Genomic DNA, 20,118 nt, shown 5'->3' with positions numbered 1-20,118 from the left:
AGTAACTGAAATCTCCCTACATTCCTAATGATTTCCTAAGCAGTGCAGCACATTATAAAACATTAGCTTCAATCCTAGAGCAACCTAAATAAAAATCTGTAATAAAGATAACTAGACTCATATCTCTGAAGTATTTATAAGCTAATGGTTGTCTGACTTCCCATCTAAATCTAAATCATAGCTCAAAGCCTGCATTAGTTTACAGCTTTTAGTTTTTTTGGAATGAGCATACCATATGAATCAGTTTCTGTGTCTGGTTAAATGTCTGCATACCCCTTTCCTGCAGTCAAATGACCCAGTGTCCTCATGGGTGGAATGTTATTAATATGTCATAATTGAATCATTATTAAACATATTATAATTTTTTTTATGCAGAAAATCTGGTGTTTCTATGTCAAACGGTTTGTTATATTTCAGTATTCTGTAATGTATATAAAGTGTAATATTGGGATGCAAACTCAAAATGGAATACATTTTAACTCCATATCTGACATGGAACAGGTGTCATCTTTTTTTTAGGCCCATACCCTGTGAGGTGTGTACTTTTGTTTCAAAGTAGATTTGTTTAAGACTACCAAGAAACACTATATGCAACCGTGATTTAGCCAACTGCAGTAAAAGGTGAATCTTGTTTCTTGGATGTTACAGTATCTCTACTGCTACTATGGTAAGCCCAATGTGTATCGCTCTCCACCAAATCAATACCAATCAATGCTCTCAGTATCCTGTTTGATTGCCTTGAGAGAGAGCGACTGAATATTTGGTTAAACATCCATGTTAAATGGTAGCTAATGGCAGTTCCACACTGAATTGTGGAATTATAGTGTAGATTGGTGGAATCCTTTACCTGTACTGTGGGGTGGGGTTCCCCTCTGCCTCACATCTAATGGTAGCTTCCTGGTCAGGGAAGTTGATGGGGAGAATGAGGTCACTGGGCTCTGTCCTCCATCTTGGCCCTTGGAACAGGACATCTTGTGCATGAGCTGGAGAACAAAAACAACACAGGCTGTAATACTCAGGCCTTTAACAATTGACATTTGTCAATGTGTGACATTTCAGTCATCTAACACGGAATTAATAAATTAGTCTGAACAAACAGGTAGACAGTGAAAACTTGTGAATCCTGACAAAAACTGGTGACAATTTTGCATTTTTTTAAATCATGTCTATGATTGCAACATGGTAATACACTGAGACAGGGCCATTCAAATATTTGATTTGGAATAGACATAAGGAAACCATTATTTGATTAAATAGTGTGCTACTAACCCAAATAATTATAATAGCTAATCCATGAAAAACTTAAATGTTGGCCTAACTATTCAATGTTGGCACAAATCTGAGCACTGCAAAAATCTTGCTGACGTTGAAACGTTAGTCACATGATTGCACCTGTGTGAATCCAGCAAACCAGGAACATTCACAGGACATTAGCTAACATATACCTATTAAGTTCTTGTTAGGGTTTGAGACAACATTTTTGATTACAAAAAAAAAACATTTTCCAAACGAAAATATTATTGGAATGTTCTGTTAACATTCACAAAAATATTGTTCACAAAATCTGTAAAAACTACCACAGAACAATCTCTTAAGGTTAAGGTAATAACACAATGTTCCAGTAATGTTCTAAGAACATACTGCCGCAACAAAATCAATTGACCCTTTGCTATGCCCAGCCCCCCATGGTTGCTGTTGCAAACCTGGACAACATTTTTCCAGGAAGACCAATTCCCCATTCAACCATTGGTGAAATCCCCTCACAATAAACTCAAACTGTGTTTTTTTTCCTTCTTTTGAGACCAATGAAACTGTTTCTAAAAAAAAATGAAATTGAACACAGATCAATCACCCGTTGCTAAATCAGGAAACTCTTGGGTATGTTGTGGTGGACTGTCATTACAATTGCTTCATGGGAACCTGGTCAAATTATGTGTGTAGTGTAGCTAGCCATTGAATGTCTCTGAATTCATTGTTAGCATGCAGTCAAAGCTATAACCACTTTTGGAACTATTGCACAAAAACCGTATCCTGATGTCGACAGCAGATGGGAGTTGTATTAATAACATTCCTAACTTAGCTAGCTAACATACAGTGCCTTGCGAAAGTATTCGGCCCCCTTGAACTTTGCGACCTTTTGCCACATTTCAGGCTTCAAACATAAAGATATAAAACTGTATTTTTTTGTGAAGAATCAACAACAAGTGGGACACAATCATGAAGTGGAACGACATTTATTGGATATTTCAAACTTTTTTAACAAATCAAAAACTGAAAAATTGGGCGTGCAAAATTATTCAGCCCCCTTAAGTTAATACTTTGTAGCGCCACCTTTTGCTGCGATTACAGCTGTAAGTCGCTTGGGGTATGTCTCTATCAGTTTTGCACATCGAGAGACTGAAATTTTTTCCCATTCCTCCTTGCAAAACAGCTCGAGCTCAGTGATGTTGGATGGAGAGCATTTGTGAACAGCAGTTTTCAGTTCTTTCCACAGATTCTCGATTGGATTCAGGTCTGGACTTTGACTTGGCCATTCTAACACCTGGATATGTTTATTTTTGAACCATTCCATTGTAGATTTTGCTTTATGTTTTGGATCATTGTCTTGTTGGAAGACAAATCTCCGTCCCAGCCTCAGGTCTTTTGCAGACTCCATCAGGTTTTCTTCCAGAATGGTCCTGTATTTGGCTCCATCCATTTTCCCATCAATTTTAACCATCTTCCCTGTCCCTGCTGAAGAAAAGCAGGCCCAAACCATGATGCTGCCACCACCATGTTTGACAGTGTGGATGGTGTGTTCAGGGTGATGAGCTGTGTTGCTTTTACGCCAAACATAACGTTTTGCATTGTTGCCAAAAATTTCAATTTTCGTTTCATCTGACCAGAGCACCTTCTTCCACATGTTTGGTGTGTCTCCCAGGTGGCTTGTGGCAAACTTTAAACGACACTTTTTATGGATATCTTTAAGAAATGGCTTTCTTCTTGCCACTCTTCCATAAAGGCCAGATTTGTGCAATATACGACTGATTGTTGTCCTATGGACAGAGTCTCCCACCTCAGCTGTAGATCTCTGCAGTTCATCCAGAGTGATCATGGGCCTCTTGGCTGCATCTCTGATCAGTCTTCTCCTTGTATGAGCTGAAAGTTTAAAGGGACGGCCAGGTCTTGGTAGATTTGCAGTGGTCTGATACTCCTTCCATTTCAATATTATCGCTTGCACAGTGCTCCTTGGGATGTTTAAAGCTTGGGAAATCTTTTTGTATCCAAATCCGGCTTTAAACTTCTTCACAACAGTATCTCAGACCTGCCTGGTGTGTTCCTTGTTCTTCATGATGCTCTCTGTGCTTTTGACGGACCTCTGAGACTATCACAGTGCAGGTGCATTTATACGGAGACTTGATTACACACAGGTGGATTGTATTTATCATCATTAGTCATTTAGGTCAACATTGGATCATTCAGAGATCCTCACTGAACTTCTGGAGAGAGTTTGCTGCACTGAAAGTAAAGGGGCTGAATAATTTTGCACGCCCAATTTTTCAATTTTTGATTTGTTAAAAAAGTTTGAAATATCCAATAAATGTCGTTCCACTTCATGATTGTGTCCCACTTGTTGTTGATTCTTCACAAAAAAATACAGTTTTATATCTTTATGTTTGAAGCCTGAAATGTGGCAAAAGGTCGCAAAGTTCAAGGGGGCCGAATACTTTCGCAAGGCACTGTACATTTTGAGAAAACAAACTATAATAAGTGGCTAGCTAGCTACATTTGGTGGTCAGAGACTGAGAGATAGCTAACCAGCTGAGCTGGCAAACAATGTAACAAAAGTATAATTTCGGAATCAAAAAAAATAATGCATCTCAGGAATCACATTAATAATTACTCCTGGTGCATTGTTCAATTATTCATCCATTTAAACGTGTATTTTTTAAAGAAAACTCTCAGTTTTTGCCATAGCCCTCATTTGCCTTCAGACGATTTAAACATGAGCTTGTCAGAGGTGTCAGACTCGACGACAATTGCTATCCATCGGAGCACTGCGATTGGTTGCCAAAACTTATGGGTGGGACTTTACAGGAACGTTCTGCTAATGTTGATGGATATGTATGTTATATTCAAAACACTCATAAAAACAAGCAGGGAATATTCCTACAATGGTCTAATAAAGTTCCAGTGTGACGTTATGACATAATGATGTTCCAAAAATATTCCCTCAACATATTTCAGCAATTATGTCTGGATTCAATTAAATTGGTTCTGAGAAAACAGTACAGGAATGTTATTTTAATGTTCATGGAGACATCATCCAAAACATTCAAAACAACATGCAGGGAACATTTCTGCGTAACTCTCATATGCAATACCGGTCAAAAGTTTTAGAACACCTATTCATTAAAGTTCTTCTTTATTTGTACTATTTTCCACATTGTAGAATAATAGTGAAGATAACAAAACTATGAAATAACAGATATGGAATCATGTAGTAACCAAAAAAGTGTTTATCAAATCAAAATATATTTTATATTTGAGATTCTTTAAATTGCCACCCTTTGCCTTGATGACAGCTTTGCACACTCTTAGCATTCTCTCAACTAGCTTCATGAGGTAGTCACCTGGAATGTATTTCAATTAGCAGGTGTCTTGATAAAAGTTAATTTGTGGAATTTATTTCCTTCTCAATGCATTTGAGCCAATCAGTTGTGTTGTGACAAGGTAGGGTTGGTATACAGAAGATGGCCCTATTTGGTAAAATACCAAGTCCATATTATGTCAAGAACAACTCAAATAAGCAAAGAGAAACGACAGTCCATCATTACTTTAAGACATGAAGGTCAGTCAATCTGGAAAAATGTAATAACATTTTACGTTTCTTCAAGTGCAGTCACAAAAACCATCAAACACTATGATGAAACTGGCTCTCATGAGGACCCCCACAGGAATGCTGCAGGGGATAAGTTCATTAGCGTTACCAGCCTCAGAAATTGCAGCCCAAAATAAGTGCTTCACATAGTTCAAGTAACAGACACATCTCAACATCAACTGTTCAGAGGAGACTGTGTGAAGCAATCCTTCATGGTCGAATTGTTGCAAAGAAACCACTAGTAAAGTACACCAATAATAAGAAGAGACTTGCTAGGGCCAAGAAACATGAGCAATGGACATTAGACTGATGGAATGTGTCTTTTGGTCTGGAGTCTAAATTGGAAATATTTGGTTCCAACCTCTGTGTCTTTGTGAGATGCGGTGTGGGTGAACGGATGATCTCCGCATGTGTATTTCCCACCGTAAAGCATGGAGGAGGAGGTGTTATGGTGTGGGGGTGCTTTGCTGGTGACACTGTGTGTGATTTATTTGGAATTCAAGGCACACTAAACCAGCATGACTACCACAGCATTCTGCAGTGATACGCCATCCCATCTGGTTTGGGCTTAGTGGGACTATCATTTGTTTTTCAACAGGACAATGACCTAATATACCAAGAAGGAGAGTGATGGAGTGCTGCATCAGATGACCCAGCCTCCACAATCCCCTGACCTCAACCAAATTGAGATGGTTTAGGATGAGTCGGACCGCAGAGTGCACGAAAATCAGCCAACAAGTGTTCAGCATATGTGGGAACTTCTTCAAGACTGTTGGAAAAGCATTCCAGGTGAAGCTGGTTGAGAGAATGCCAAGAGTGTGCAAAGCTGTCATCAAGGCAAAGGGGGGATATTTGAAGAATCTCAAATATAAAATAGATTTTGATTTGTTTAACAGTTATTTGGTTACTACATGATTTCATATGTGTTGTTTCATAGTTTTGATGTCTTCACTATTATTCTACAATGTAGAAAATAGTAAAAATAAATCAAATTCAGCTAATGTTGATATCAATGCACTAATACCTACACTACATGACCAACGTATGTGAACACCTGCTCGTCGAACATCTTATTCCAAAATCATGGGCATGAGTTGGTCCCCCCTTTGCTGCTATAACAGCCTCCACTCTTCTGGCCACTCTTCTGGAAAGGCTTTCCACTAGATTTTGGATCATTGCTGCGGTGACATGCTGCCACAAGATAATTAATGTTGTCGGGTGCTGATGATGAACGATTAGGCTTGGCTCTCAGTCGGTTTTCCAATTCATCCCAAATGTGTTCAACGGGGTTGAGGTCAGGGCTCTGTGCAGGCCAGTCAAGTTCTTCCCCAACAATCTCAACAAACCATTTCTGTATGGACCTCGCTTTGTCCACGGGGGCATTGTCATGCTGAAACAGGAAAGAGCCTTCCCCAAACTGTTGCCACAAAGTTGGAAGCACAGAATCGTCTAAAATGTCATTGCTGTAGCGTTAAGATTTCCCTTCACTGAAACTAAGGGGCCTAGCTCAAACCATGCAAAACAGCCCCAGACCATTATTCCTCCTCCACCAAACTTTACAGTGGCACTTTGCATTCGAGCAGGCAGCGTTCTCCTGGCATCCGCCAAACCCAAATTTGTTGGTTCGACTGCCAGATGGTGAAGCGTGTTTCATCACTACAGAGAATGCTTTTCCAACTGTGGCGAGCTTTACACCCCTCCAGCCGACGCTTGGCATTGCACATGGTGATCTTAAGCTTTTGTGCGGCTGCTCGGCCATGGAAACCCATTTTATGAAGCTCCCGACAAACAGTTATTGTGCTGACGCTGCTTCCAGAGGGAGTTTGGAACTCGGTAGTGAGTGTTGCAACCGACAGATGATTTTTACGCGCTACAGCACTCGGCGGGCCTGTTCTGTGAGCTTGTGTGGTCTACCACTTCGCGGCTGAGCTGTTGTTGCTCCTAGATGTTTCCACTTCATAATAACAGCACTTACAGTCGACCGTGGAAGCTCTAGCAGGGCAAAAATTTCATGAACTGACTTGTTGGAAAGGTAGTATCCTATGATGGTGCCACGTTGAAATTGACTGAAGACAGTAAGGCCATTCTACTGCCAATGTTTGTCTTTGGAGATTGCATGGCTGTGTGCTTGATTTTATGCACCTGTCAGCAACAGGTGTGGCTGGAAAAGCTAAATCCACTAATTTGAAGGGGTGTCCACATTCTTTTGTATATATAGTGTATAGCAACAAACTACAAACATTTCTGTGAGACTCTTATAAAGTTATATTGTAATGTTATGACATGACGTTCCAATAATGTTCTAAAAACATACTTTAACAATAATGGAAGTAGTTCTTAAAACATTGCTGCAACGTTCCACTAATATTAATGTATAGTATTATACAAAGTTGCCAAACTTTGAAACAAATTTCAATCCTCTTAAATCATGATATTTTATTAGGGTATTGTTTTTTAATAAAGAAAGGTCATGAAGTAAGTGTTAACCTGCTATCTGCCATCTTCCAATCCAGTAGGCTGTGGATTCCACAAACTATGATTCAAAGTCCTTAAACTTAGATTCAAACTATGGCTTTATGTCTTTGTACATACTGTATGCACATCGATGTACATACATCTCACCACAATCTGTCAGGCGATAATTTGACATGATTTCTGAAATCAAGTTCGTAGTGAAAATAAAAGGTAAAAACATTCCAACTTTACAGTGTGTCAGAAATAGAGAAAAATTCCTCAACAGTAAGATAGCACTAACACATACAATAAATCTCCATGGACTGTTCAAAACTGTTTTGAATACTTGTTGAGCCCCTTAAAAGCATACACCTATTGTATACTGCATTATATGTACATTCAAAGTCTGCTTTGCTGTGGTTGTCTTACGAGAGAGAGAGAGAGAGAGAGAGAGAGAGAGAATGGATTTCTGTCCCAATCCCAGGTGACCACAAGGGCATAACGAGCCAGTGTAGCAAGAGGTTTGTTCTAAAATGCAGGCGCAGTTCCACCCCAAGGATCCTGATAATGATCTCTGACATGTCATACACAGGAATAGGAATGGAATCGCAGATGTCCCTGGAGGTGCAAATGCAGTAGGCTGCTCAAGGGATGGCTGAAGGGCAACAGTAGCCTACCGTATATGAAAAACTGCATTTTAATCAATTTAACCTTGTCACTATGAAATATAATACGGTTGCTTGCAAATACTGTGTGGGTGTCTCTATCACTTTCTTATCAACAGCTAAAGAGAAGATTAGATCTAGGCTAATGCAATGTAATGCAATACAGATTCTGTAGAATTGTGTAGTCAGTGCACAGTATGGTTCATTTCAGTTCATAACGTCAAGCAGAATCTAGAGAATATCCAAAGCACTTCAAAATGATGTAGGGAACACTGTAAGCATTAGATTTCCTACATTTCCATATGAGACAAAAGAGACAACATAGCGCACACACATCAGTGTAATACTGTCGACTTCAAACTAGTGCTCTATTGAGAGGTATTGCAGTACTGTTGCCTAAAAGGTATACCACCCAGCAAACTGGGAACATTCCCAGAACATTAGCTAAGATTCTCATTAAGTTATAGTTAGGGTTGTATCTAACACTAGGATGACAACATTAAGAGAATGTTTTTCAGAACCAAATATTTGAATGAATTTTTTAAATTAAATATCCTTGGAATGTTCTCCTAACATTCATTCAACTGTTGTGCAGAACATCTATAACAACAACCACAGAACATTACCCCAAAGTTCTCATTAGGTTTCCAGGTAATGTAATAACACAATGTACCAGTAATGTTTTCCCAGCAAACCAAAAATGGTTCTGTGAAAGTTCCCGGAACATTCGTTAGCTCACAGCAAATGTTCTCATAACATACCTGTATATAAAAGATTTGTCTGATGTTGCAAGAACGTTCCTAAAACACATTTAATCTGTTCTTTAAAGGTTCCCAGAATGCTTCATTAGTTTGTGGGAGCAGTTTTGTGAGATTGTTGTGGGGACAAAAGAAAATGTGAAATTAAGGCTCAGGTATACTCTACCAAAAGAGAGGATGTCTTTATTTCATCCAGATTTATAAATCTAGAAAGACATGTAGAATTTAGACTAACTGTAAAAAAATAAATAATAATTAAAACATTGTGTAAAAATGGACTGTTCAACTTAAAAAAAACGCACCCTATTCCTATTTTGAAGTTCTTAATATGGTCCTCCTGTCTTATTGTTCATGATCTGAAAAAAAAGTGAACCTAGATCAGTCCTCATAGTCTATATATGGGCCTAGGGGTACGCAGCATATAAAGAGTATGGTGGTGAATAACCAAGTTACCAGTATTCCACTGGGTTAGTTATATCTAAGAAAGCAGAAAAGGAAGCATGGAACTCCTGTGCGACCATACTGCCATGGCTATATATTGTCAACATATGAAGTGTAAAAAATATGGTTGTGTTTGGATGATTAAATGCTGTCCAAATGTCCTATGAATGAAATTAAAATGCCATGTGTCTCTACAATATAGTCTTCAAATGCAAATTACCATTAAATCTGTAGAGAAACATAATGGGGATGTATTCCAATCTGCTTTTTTATGCTTTCATTTGCATACTGATAATGTTGTGGTAATATTAGGTAAAACTTAAACGTAACATTTTCTAAGTGTACTTGTAATATTCTGTGTATATTGCGTGAATATCAATGGAAAATTACGTCCCCTCCCCAATTTCATGATATCCAATTGGTAGTTACAGTCTCGTCCAATAGCTGCATCTCCCATACGGACTCGGAAGAGGTGAAGGTCAAAAGCCATGCGTCCTCCGAAATACGACCCCGCCAAGCTGCAATGCTTCTTGACATAATGCTCGCTTAACCCGGACGCCAACCGCATCAATGTGTAGGAGAAAACAACGTACACCTGGCAACCGTGTCAGCGTGCATTGCACACAGCCTGCCACAGGAGATGCTAGAGCGCGAAGGGACATGGACAACCCGGCTGGCCAAACCCTCCCTTAACCCGGAAGACGCTGGGCCAATTGTGCGCAGCCTCAAGGGTCTCCCAGTCGTAGCTGGCTGCGACACAGCCTGGGATCAAACCAGGAACTGGAGTGACGTAGCTAGCACTGCGTAGCAGTGCCTTAGACCGCTGTGCCACTCGGGAGGCCCTGGAATATTAAGCTAAACCTAAAACAAACATGTTATGAACATCATAAAAATGGTCTTATTGAATTCTTACAAAATGTTCCTGTACAACCTAACTTAAACATTGTATGAGTGTCTGAGCATATTTTGTGTTTTGGAAACCTCTCTCTTGTAATGTACCCACACTTTCCCCACAACCTAATTACATGTTCTGGGAACCTTTAAAGAACTCAGGAAGGCTGTTCTGTCAACATTCTTGCAACATTAAAGGAATGGTTTCTGCACCCTGATACAAACATTATCTGAATGTCAGCACAACCAGACAGTTTTTGTGTTTTGGGAACAAATCTGTTGTTATCGCCCCACAATGTTACCACAACCTAATGAAACATTCTGTGAGCAGTTAAAGAACATACGAAATGTGTTCTGGGAACGTTTTTGTAATATCGGGTGAATGTTTTGCACCCTAAAATATTATCACTTTTATACAATGGGTTACTAACATATTTATTCATACGATTTCATCCTTCCACAAGATATAGTTCCGACACAAATCTAGGGTTGCAACACAAGCTGGCTGGTCACTCGTTCTTTCTGTTCGGTTGCCAGAGAAGCGACCTAGTCGTTCTGTCTTTTTGTTCTACATCTGTGGACGAGACCCAGTCGTTGGTTCTAAATGTTCCATTGCAATACTAGCTGGCAACGTTCTTATCCTTTACTTGCTAGCTAGCCAACTACCGCTAACCTACAGTCACGTCAAACAGTGCAGCCAGAATAACAACAGCAGCGGCATTTGCATTTGTTGAAGCTTTTTTTCTAGTGACATTTATTTGGAGACATCCATAACAATGAGCTAATGAGGCACGATTTAGCCTGGCATAGAAAATGTGCTCTCTCGTCAGGACACTGTTGTTCAGAGGAGCTAGCCAACAACACATCTAACAATCTTTTCAAACAGAAGCTGGAAATACTGCAAACTAGCTGCACTTTGTTTGGTTTTACCTTTTTTCAATTAACATTTATTTGTATATATCCATAGAACTGATGCCAGCTGATTCGTGATTTCGACTGGCTGAGAAACGTCTCGTCCCGACTCCTGACACGTTTATTACTATGGGACAGCATGAGATTGCATTTGAATATTGAAACAATGGTGCAAATGTCGGAGAGACAGACAGCAAGGTTTATACAAATCTCTGCTGTTCACAACTACATGTTAGTCTAAAAGAAATGTGTGTTAATGTCTAGATGCTTTTTATAGTGGAGATCAAGTTTGTAAAGTGCCTGGCTGGGTTTGATGAGATAGTGGATTGTGCAGTCAGATGGAATCGAGTAAATAGACATTTTACGTCAGAGATTTAGTTTGTGGAATAGACACCGCCTGGAATGCAGTTTTAACGAATGAGTATTCAGGATTAGACCCACCAGTTGTATAAAAAAAATTATAATCACCTGTGCAAGTGGACAGTCTGTGTTTTTAAAAACCTTTATTTAACTAGGCAAGTCAGTTAAGAACAAATTCTTATTTTCAATGATGGCCTAGGAACAGTGGGTTAACTGCCTTGTTCAGGGGCAGAACAACAGATTTTTACTTTGTCAGCTCGGGGATTTGATCTTGCAACCATTCCAGTTGCTAGTCCAACACTCTGACCACTAGGCTAGGCTGCCACCCCTGTTTGGGAACAGATATTTTGTGATGTCCCCACAATGTTCCCAACAGAAGGTTCCCACAACCTATTGAAACATTCTGGGAACCTTTAAAGAACAAACTGTATGTGTTCTGGGAACTTTCTTGTAATATAAGGTAAAAAATGTTTTTGACGCTAAAATAAACATTGTATAATCATCCATGCAACTGGACAGTTTTTGTGTTTTGGGAACATATATTATGTGATGTTCTCACAATTTTCCCACCAGACTGTTCCCACAACCTAATTAGACATTCTGGGAACCTTTAAAAGAACAAATAATCCGTGTTCTGGGAACATTCTTGTAACATCAGTTGAATGTTTTTGTACACTTAAAAAACATTGTACAATCATCCACGCAACTGGACAGTTTTTGTGTTTTGGGAACATCTTTTGTGATGTCCCTACATTGTTCTCACCAGACTTTACCCACAAACTAATTAAACATTCTGGGAAACTTTAAAGAACAGATTAAATGTGTTTTAGTAACGTTCTTGCAACACCAGGCAAATGTTTTATAGGTCCAAAAGGCTCCTTAGCCGCTTCTACCCCCAAACCTAAGACTGCTGAACAATTAATCAAATGGACACCCGGACTATTTACGTTGACCTCTGCTGCTACTCACTGTTTATTATCTATGCATAGTCACTTTACACTTACCTACCTGTACATATTACCTCGACTAACCTGTACCCCCGCACATTGACTCGGTACCAGTACCCCCTGAATATAGCCATGTTCTTGTTATTTTATTGTGTTACTATTTTTTTACTTTGGTTTATTTAGCAAATACTTTCTTAACTCTATTTCTTGAACTGCATTGTTGGTTAAGGGCTTGTGAGCAAGCATTTCACCGTAAGGTCTACCTACACCTGTTGTATTCGGCGTGTGACAAATGCAATTTAATTTTTTTTTATACAAACATTCTACAATCATCACCACAACTGGACAGTTTTTGTGTTATGAGAACTTTTGCCACGACCTAACAAATGTTCTGGGAACTTTCACAGAACCAATTTTGGTTTGCTGAGCAGTTTCTCGTTTGTAACAAAGAGAGCAATTAGACCTGGTAACATTGTTACTTGCACAATGTTAATGTAAACATAAATCATCCTTCGAATGAAAAATCATATTGGAGCTTGTAGAATTCTAATAGTAAATACCTCTTCCTAAATAAAATGTGTAGTAAAACATCTTACCTGCAAGGCAACCAATGATTGATAGCAGCACAAGTTGTTTCCATAGTAACATCATCTTCCGTTGCCAAGGGCAAATAAGACTCTCATCCAATTGCTTGTGAATGGAATGTTCTCCCCTGAATACGAGAATCTTTGATCTGAGGGGAAAGTAATTAAACAAATAAGTAAAATAAGATATTTTGAGCCAAACATTACAAGCATTCAACATCAATACATGATTACAGTATTACAAAAGCTTCACTATTTGTGTTCTTTCACAGTTTTTAGAAGGCTTGAAGTAAAAATAAATACAAAGAACTCTGAAAGCAATGTAAATGAAATCCACTCACGAGACAACACATGCATATGATTTCAGCCATTAGGCAACGGTTGATTAATTATTTTATTAATTATACTGTATGCCTTTTGATGACTGTGTGATGCCTAAATGTAATGGAAAATACAGCTGTTGACACATTGGGGGTAAGTAAGGACATATAGAGTGCATAAAAAAATATATATATACACTAACTGTTCAAAGGTTTGGGGTCACTTAGAAATGTCCTTGTTTTTGAAAGAAAAGCACATTTTTGGTCCATTAAAATAACATCAAATTGATCAGAAATACAGTGTAGACATTGTTAATACTGTAAATTACTATTGTAGCTGGAACCGGCTGATTTTTAGTGGAATATCTACATAAACGTACAGAGGCCCATTAACAGCAACCATCACTCCAATGGCACGTTAAGTTAGCTAATCCAAGTTGATCATTTTAAAAGGCTAATTGATCATTAGAAAACCCTTTTGCAATTATGTTAGCACAGCTGAAAACTGTTGTCCTGATTAAAGAAGTAATACAACTGGCCTTCTTTAGATTAATTGAGTATCTGTAGCATCAGCATTTGTGGGTTCGATTACAGGCTCAAAATGGCCAGAAACAAAGAACTTTCTTCTGAAACTCATCAGTCTATTCTTGTTCTGAGAAATGAAGGCTATTCCATGAGAGAAATTGCCAAGAAACTGAAGATCTCATACAACTCTGTGTACTACTCCCTTCACAGAACAGCACAAACTCTCTCTAACCAGAATAGAAAGAGGAGTGGGAGGCCCTGGTGCACAACTGAGCAAGAGGACAAGTACATTAGAGTGTCTAGTTTGAGAAACAAGTGCCTCACAAGTCCTCAACTGGCAGCTTCATGAAATAGTACCCGCAAAACACCAGTCTCAAGGTCAACAGTGAAGAGGCGACTCCGGGATGCTGGACTTCTAGGCAGAGTTCCTCTCTCCAGTGTCTGTGTTCTTTTGCTCAACTTAATCGTTTCTTTTTATTGGCCAGTCTGAGATATGGCTTTTTCTTTGCAACTCTACCTAGAAGGCCGGCATCCCGGAGTAGCCTCATCACTGTTGACGTTGAGACTGGTGTTTTGCGGTTGCTATTTAATGAAGCTGCCAGTTAAGGACTTGTGAGGCGTCTGTTTCTCAAACTAGACACTCTAATGTACTTGTCCTCTTGCTCAGTTGTACACATTTCAATACCAGGTATAGATGGAAAGCCAGTGATCACTATTCCATCATCTGTGACAATGTCAAATGTTCACCATAAAACCTGGTCCAGACAAACTCTTAGGAAGATACTACATATCAAACATGGAAGAAGTGTGAATATTATTCAGCTGCAATGACTCACAGGTTCCCAACAGTACCTATTCTATGGAACTACATCTTGGACAATGTTATGGAATAGTGACACAAAGAATTGCTAAGTGAGCTTGTTTTTTCATTAACAAACCATCATAGTAAATTTCCTGTCAACCTGAGCAACAAGCAAAAATCTGCTACATCGGAGGAAAGAGGCGGGTTGGAAATAATTGACCTCAAAAGCTACTTTCCTATTAATAGGAACTGGCAGACAACCTAAATACATTTAGCAGTATACTAATATATAGCCTACTGTGCTGCACAACGCCCATACAATGAGAAAAGCTTACAGTGCTTTCAGAAAGTATTCATACCCCTTGACTAATTTTGTTGTGTTAAAGCCTGAATTCAAAATTGATTCAATGGGTTCTCACCCATCTACACACAATATACCATAATGACAAAGTGAAAAAATTATTTTAGAAGTGTTTGCAAATGTATTGAAAAATTAAATACAGAAATATATATTCACACCCCTGAGTCAATACTTTGTAGAAACACCTTTGGAAGTGAACACAGCTGTGAGTTTTTCTGGGTAAGTCTCTTTGAGCTTTCCACACCTGGATGGTGCAATATTTGCCCATTATTCTTTTCAAAATTCTTCAACCTCTGTCAAATTGGTTGTTGATCATTGCTAGACAACCATTTTCAGGTCTTGCTGTAGATTTTCATGTAGATTTAAGTCAAAATTGTAACTCGACCACTCAGGAACATTCACTGTCTTCTTGGTAAGCAATTACAGTGTAGATTTGGCCTTCTGTTTTAGGTTGTCCTGCTAAAAGGTGGATTTGTCTCCCAGTGTCTGGTGGAAAGCAGACTGAACCAGGTTTTCCTCTAGGATATTGCCCGTACTTAGCTCCATTCTGTTTATTTTTTATCCTGAAAAACTCCCCCGTCCTTAACGATTACAAGCATACCCAAAGCTGTACCAATAGCTGCCATTTTTTTGTGAGGCATTGGAAAACATCCCTGGTCTTTGTGCTTGAATCTGTGTTTGAGATTCCTGCCTTGACTAAGAGACCTTGCAGATTGTATTTGTGGGGTACATATAGCGCTGGGCGATATGGACCAAATATCATATCACTGTATTTTTTTTGGAATGGATGCTGTGACAGTATATTACGGTATTTTATGTTTTTTAATAATACAAGTAATACATTTGCTTCATGTGTAGTGTGTGACCCTAGGGTGGCAACACATACATTCTATGTGATTTCAATGAGTCTTTCTCAATTCTGATTGTTTTATACCATTCAATTCAAATTTAACAAAATATTATAATATGTATTTTCATCAATTTCTGCATGTCCTGCACTCATTCGAGATCATTTCCACACTGCCACGTAGGGCTACATGACATGGGCAAACAAGTTAGGCCTTATTTTTTTAAATCAAATTCTGATTTGACTTGCGATTTAGAGAAAAACACTTGGCTGAACTGTTGGAATCATGCAAATATAATGATAATTCTAATTATTCAGTTAGAATATAATAGTGGGCACTTTGAATACAGTGTTGTTTGACATGACAAAGAATGCAAATGCCAGGGAGGAGTTATTGTGACAGGGTAAGAACCAAAGTGTTGATAAGTGATTCCTAGGTGACTCTTTCATCTTTGGCTACACTGAATGTAGCTAACACAGTTTTATTTATCTGTTATTTTACCAGGTAAGTTTACTGAGAACACATTCTCATTTACAGCAACAACCTGGAGAATAGTTACAGGGGAGAGGACGGGGGAGCCAATTGGAAGTTGGGGATGATTAGGTGTCCATGATATGAGGGCCAGACTGAGAATTTATCCAGGACACTCTTTACTCTTTACATTTTTATTTTTTTATTTTGTATTTTTATTGAATATCTGAAACAGACAATATACTTGCAGTGAAGCCGCTCAACAACTACACCACACCAGTCATCCAACAGATTCCCATTCAGAGCGACACACAGAAGCATCCAGGGTCAATGCCCTTCTCAAGGGCACATTGACAGAACTCCCACCAGACCAAAAAACGTGAACCCGAACCCTCCAAGATCCCACCACAGTTCCCCAATAGCTGTCCCTCAACCATCCGAGACCCCTCCAACAGTACCCTCCAAGAAGAAAAAAAAAATACAATTCCATTCCCCACCCCCAAGATCCCCAAATGCACCAACAACCAAGAAATTGAACTAAAGAGAAAAAATAAAAAGACAAACGAAAAACAGCAAACAACGCAAAAAAAAAAAAAAACAACAAAAACACAAAGGACATCAAGGACAACTAAAATCATAACAGCAATGCCAACTGTATATGTTTGAGTGCATGTCTGGCACTATTCCATGTGTGTGTCCATGTATGCATGTATTTGAATGAGACTGTGTGTATATATGCACATTTTCAAACATATTTCCCATAAATAAAGGTATTTTATCAACCAGAGCATTTGAGTTCATCCATAATATTTGTTCTATCTTTTCAGGGGGATGAATGTGAAATTGAAGCCAGCTCTGCAATGGTTGTTTGAAAATGAAAGATACTTTATTCAAACTATCATTCTCCATTAATCGAAAATGAAACATGACAATCTACACAAAGGCAAAAAGGCCAATTTTAAACAAAGGATGAGCTTTTCTTAGCAATCTACTTGAGAACCATTTAGGGATCAAGTAAACTTTTGAATAAGTGAAGCTATTAGAGAGAGGTTTAGTGCTTTTATATTTAATAATCTCAACCCACCCAAGTCATATTCATTATATAAACGTCTTCTCACTGTCAACTCTGTTTATTTTCAGCAAACTTAACATGTGTAAATATTTGTATGAACATAATAAGATTCAACAACTGAGACATAAACTGAACATGTTCCACAGACATGTGACTAACAGAAATTGAATAATGTGTCCCTGAACAAAGGGGGGAGTCAAAATCAAAAGTAACAGTCAGTATCTGGTGTGGCCACCAGCTGCATTAAGTACTGCAGTGCATCTCCTCCTCATGGACTGCACCAGATTTGCCAGTTATTGCTGTGAGATGTTACCCCTCTCTTCCACCAAGCCACCTGCAAGTTCCCGGACATTTCTGGGGGGAATGGCCCTAGCCCGCACCCTCCGATCCAACAGGTCCCAGACGTGCTCAATGGGATTGAGAATCGGGCTCTTCGCTGGCCATGGCAGAACACTGACATTCCTGTCTTGCAGGAAATCACACACAGACCGAGCAGTATGGCTGGATGAGCATGCAGGAAGGGTACCACATGAGGGAGGGGGATGTCTTCCCTGTAACTCACAGCATTGACAACAAGCTCAGTCCGATGATGCTGTGACACACCGCCCCAGACCATGACGGACCCTCCACCTCCAAATCGATCCCGCTCCGGAGTACAGGCCTCGGTGTAATGCTAATTCCTTCGATGATAAACGTGAATCCGACCATCACCCCTGGTGAGACAAAACCTTGACTCGTCAGTGAAGAGCACTTTTTGCCAGTCCTGTCTGGTCCAGCGACGGTGGGTTTGTGCCCATAGGCAACCATTGTTGCCAGTGATGTCTGGTGAGGACCTGCCTTACAACAGGCCTACAAGCCCTCAGTCCAGCCTCTCTCAGCCTATTGCGGACAATCTGAGCACTAATGGAGAGATTGTGCGTTCCTGGTGTAACTCCGGCAATTGTTGTTGCCATCCTGTACCTGTCCTGCAGATGTGATGTCCGGATGTACCAATCCTGTGCAGGTGTTGTTACACATGGTCTGCCACTGCGAGGACGATCAGCTGTCTGGCATGTCTCCCTGTAGCGCTGTCTTAGGCTTCTCACAGTACGGACATTGCAATTTATTGCCCTGGCCACATCTGCAGTCCTCATGCCTCCTTGCAGCATGGCTAAGGCACGTTCAGGCAGATGAGCAGGGACTCTGGGCATCTTCATTTTGGTGTTTTTCAGAGTCAGTAGAAAGGCCTCTTTAGTGTCCTAAGTTTTCAGAACTGTGACCTTAATTCCCTACCGTCTGTAAGCTGTTAGTGTCTTAATGACCGTTCCACAAGTGCATGTTCATTAATTGTTTATGATTCATTGACAAGCATGGGAAACAGTGTTTAAACCCATTACAATTAAGATCTGTGAAGTTATTTGGATTTTTACGAAAATATCTTTGAAAGACAGGGTCCTGAAAAAGGGACGTTTCTTTTTTTTGCTGAGTTTAGATAGGCACACTATATTTTGTCTGGTTTAGCATCCCAGATAAAGCAAAATATTTTTAGCTCATATAATTTGGAAAATTAATCATCAGAAGTATGCAGCACCATAAGTAAGTGAGTAAACTGAGATATGACTAAGGGGTGAATAAGGGCAATTTTTCCATAAATAGACAGTTATTTACCTCTCCATGGTTGCAGGATCTTTTTTTACAAGTTTTCTATTGAAATTAATTGTGGAGAGCTTATTTATATATTTTGTGATATGAATACCAAGTATGTCTACTTCACCATCAGCCCATTTAAAGGTAAACTGCAGGGTAATGTAAAAGTTGTATTTTTTAAAGATCCAATATGTAATATTGTACACTTATCATAATTATGTTTTTTTTCTCCAGAAAGTACAGAAGAGTTATCTAGATCTTCAATGAGACATTGCAGGGATCTAGCTTGTGGACTTAATATAAAACTTGTGTCATCAGCATACATGGACACCTTTGTTTTTAAGCCTTGGATTTCTAATCCTCTAATATTGTTATTGGATCTGATTTTAATAGTTTGCATTTCAAATGGCCATAACGAATTGATATGGTGACAGCAGACACCCTTGCTTAACTCCTCTTGACAATTGAAAACTTTAGTAGTAACCGTTATTTATTATTTTTCACCTGGGGTTGCTATACATTATTTTTTACCCATTTTATAAGAGAATCACCGAAATTGAAAAAAACGCAGGCATTTATAAATAAAATCCAGTCTTACTTCATCAAATGCCTTTTCAAAATCCACTATAAATACCAGGCCTGGCTTCTTAGATGTTTCATGATGTTCAATTATTTCTAGTAGTTGTCATATATTATATCTAATGAATCGTCCATGTAAAAAAATCTGTCTGATCAGGATGAACAATACCTGGTAAAACCCTTTTAATTCTGAGTGTTACACATTTTGCAGGTATTTTTGCATCACAACATTGAAGTGTAAGGGGCCTCCAGTTTTTTTTAGATAGACTGGATCTTTATATTTGCCATCTGGGTCTTGTTTTAATAATAGTGAAATCAGACCTTCCTGCTGAGTACCCGGCAGACTACCATTTCTATAGGAGTAGTTAAAACAATCGAACAATGGAGCTTTTAATATATCAAAAAGGCTTGATATTCCTGCCTAAAATATTTAGCTTCATCTTTTAAAATATAATTCAGAGAATCATAAATGACTCCTTTTTCAGTAACGAGTTTCCGCAAATTAATTTTGTTAGTGTTCCTGTATTGGAGATTCATAAATAATTTTTTGCCTTTTTCTCCATATTCCATCCAGTTTGCTTTATTTTTGCAATAGATTACATTAGATCGTTCTTGAATAAGTTCCTCAAGTTCTTTTTCCT

At 38.9% G+C, this 20,118-nt stretch overlaps 1 protein-coding gene across 1 annotated transcript in view; it reads right to left on the bottom strand.

Annotated features, from left to right (window-relative positions):
• The window catches only part of LOC139413342 (contactin-3-like), a 53,049-nt gene extending 40,089 nt beyond the window's left edge, over window positions 1-12,960 (bottom strand). Inside the window, exons 1-2 of the mRNA XM_071160586.1 lie at window positions 12,886-12,960; window positions 848-983 (exon numbers count right to left, since the gene is read on the bottom strand). Of these exons, the coding sequence (XP_071016687.1) occupies window positions 848-983; window positions 12,886-12,940 (191 nt within the window). The 5' untranslated portion in view covers window positions 12,941-12,960. The remainder of the gene's footprint in view (window positions 1-847; window positions 984-12,885) is intronic.
• Window positions 12,961-20,118: the final 7,158 nt, after the last annotated feature.

Source organism: Oncorhynchus clarkii, chromosome 7 (assembly GCF_045791955.1).
Source record: "Oncorhynchus clarkii lewisi isolate Uvic-CL-2024 chromosome 7, UVic_Ocla_1.0, whole genome shotgun sequence".
Classification (NCBI taxonomy): Eukaryota; Metazoa; Chordata; class Actinopteri; order Salmoniformes; family Salmonidae; genus Oncorhynchus; species Oncorhynchus clarkii.
Note: the sequence above shows the minus strand (reverse complement) of the source record. Positions and strands in the feature narration are given on the sequence as shown.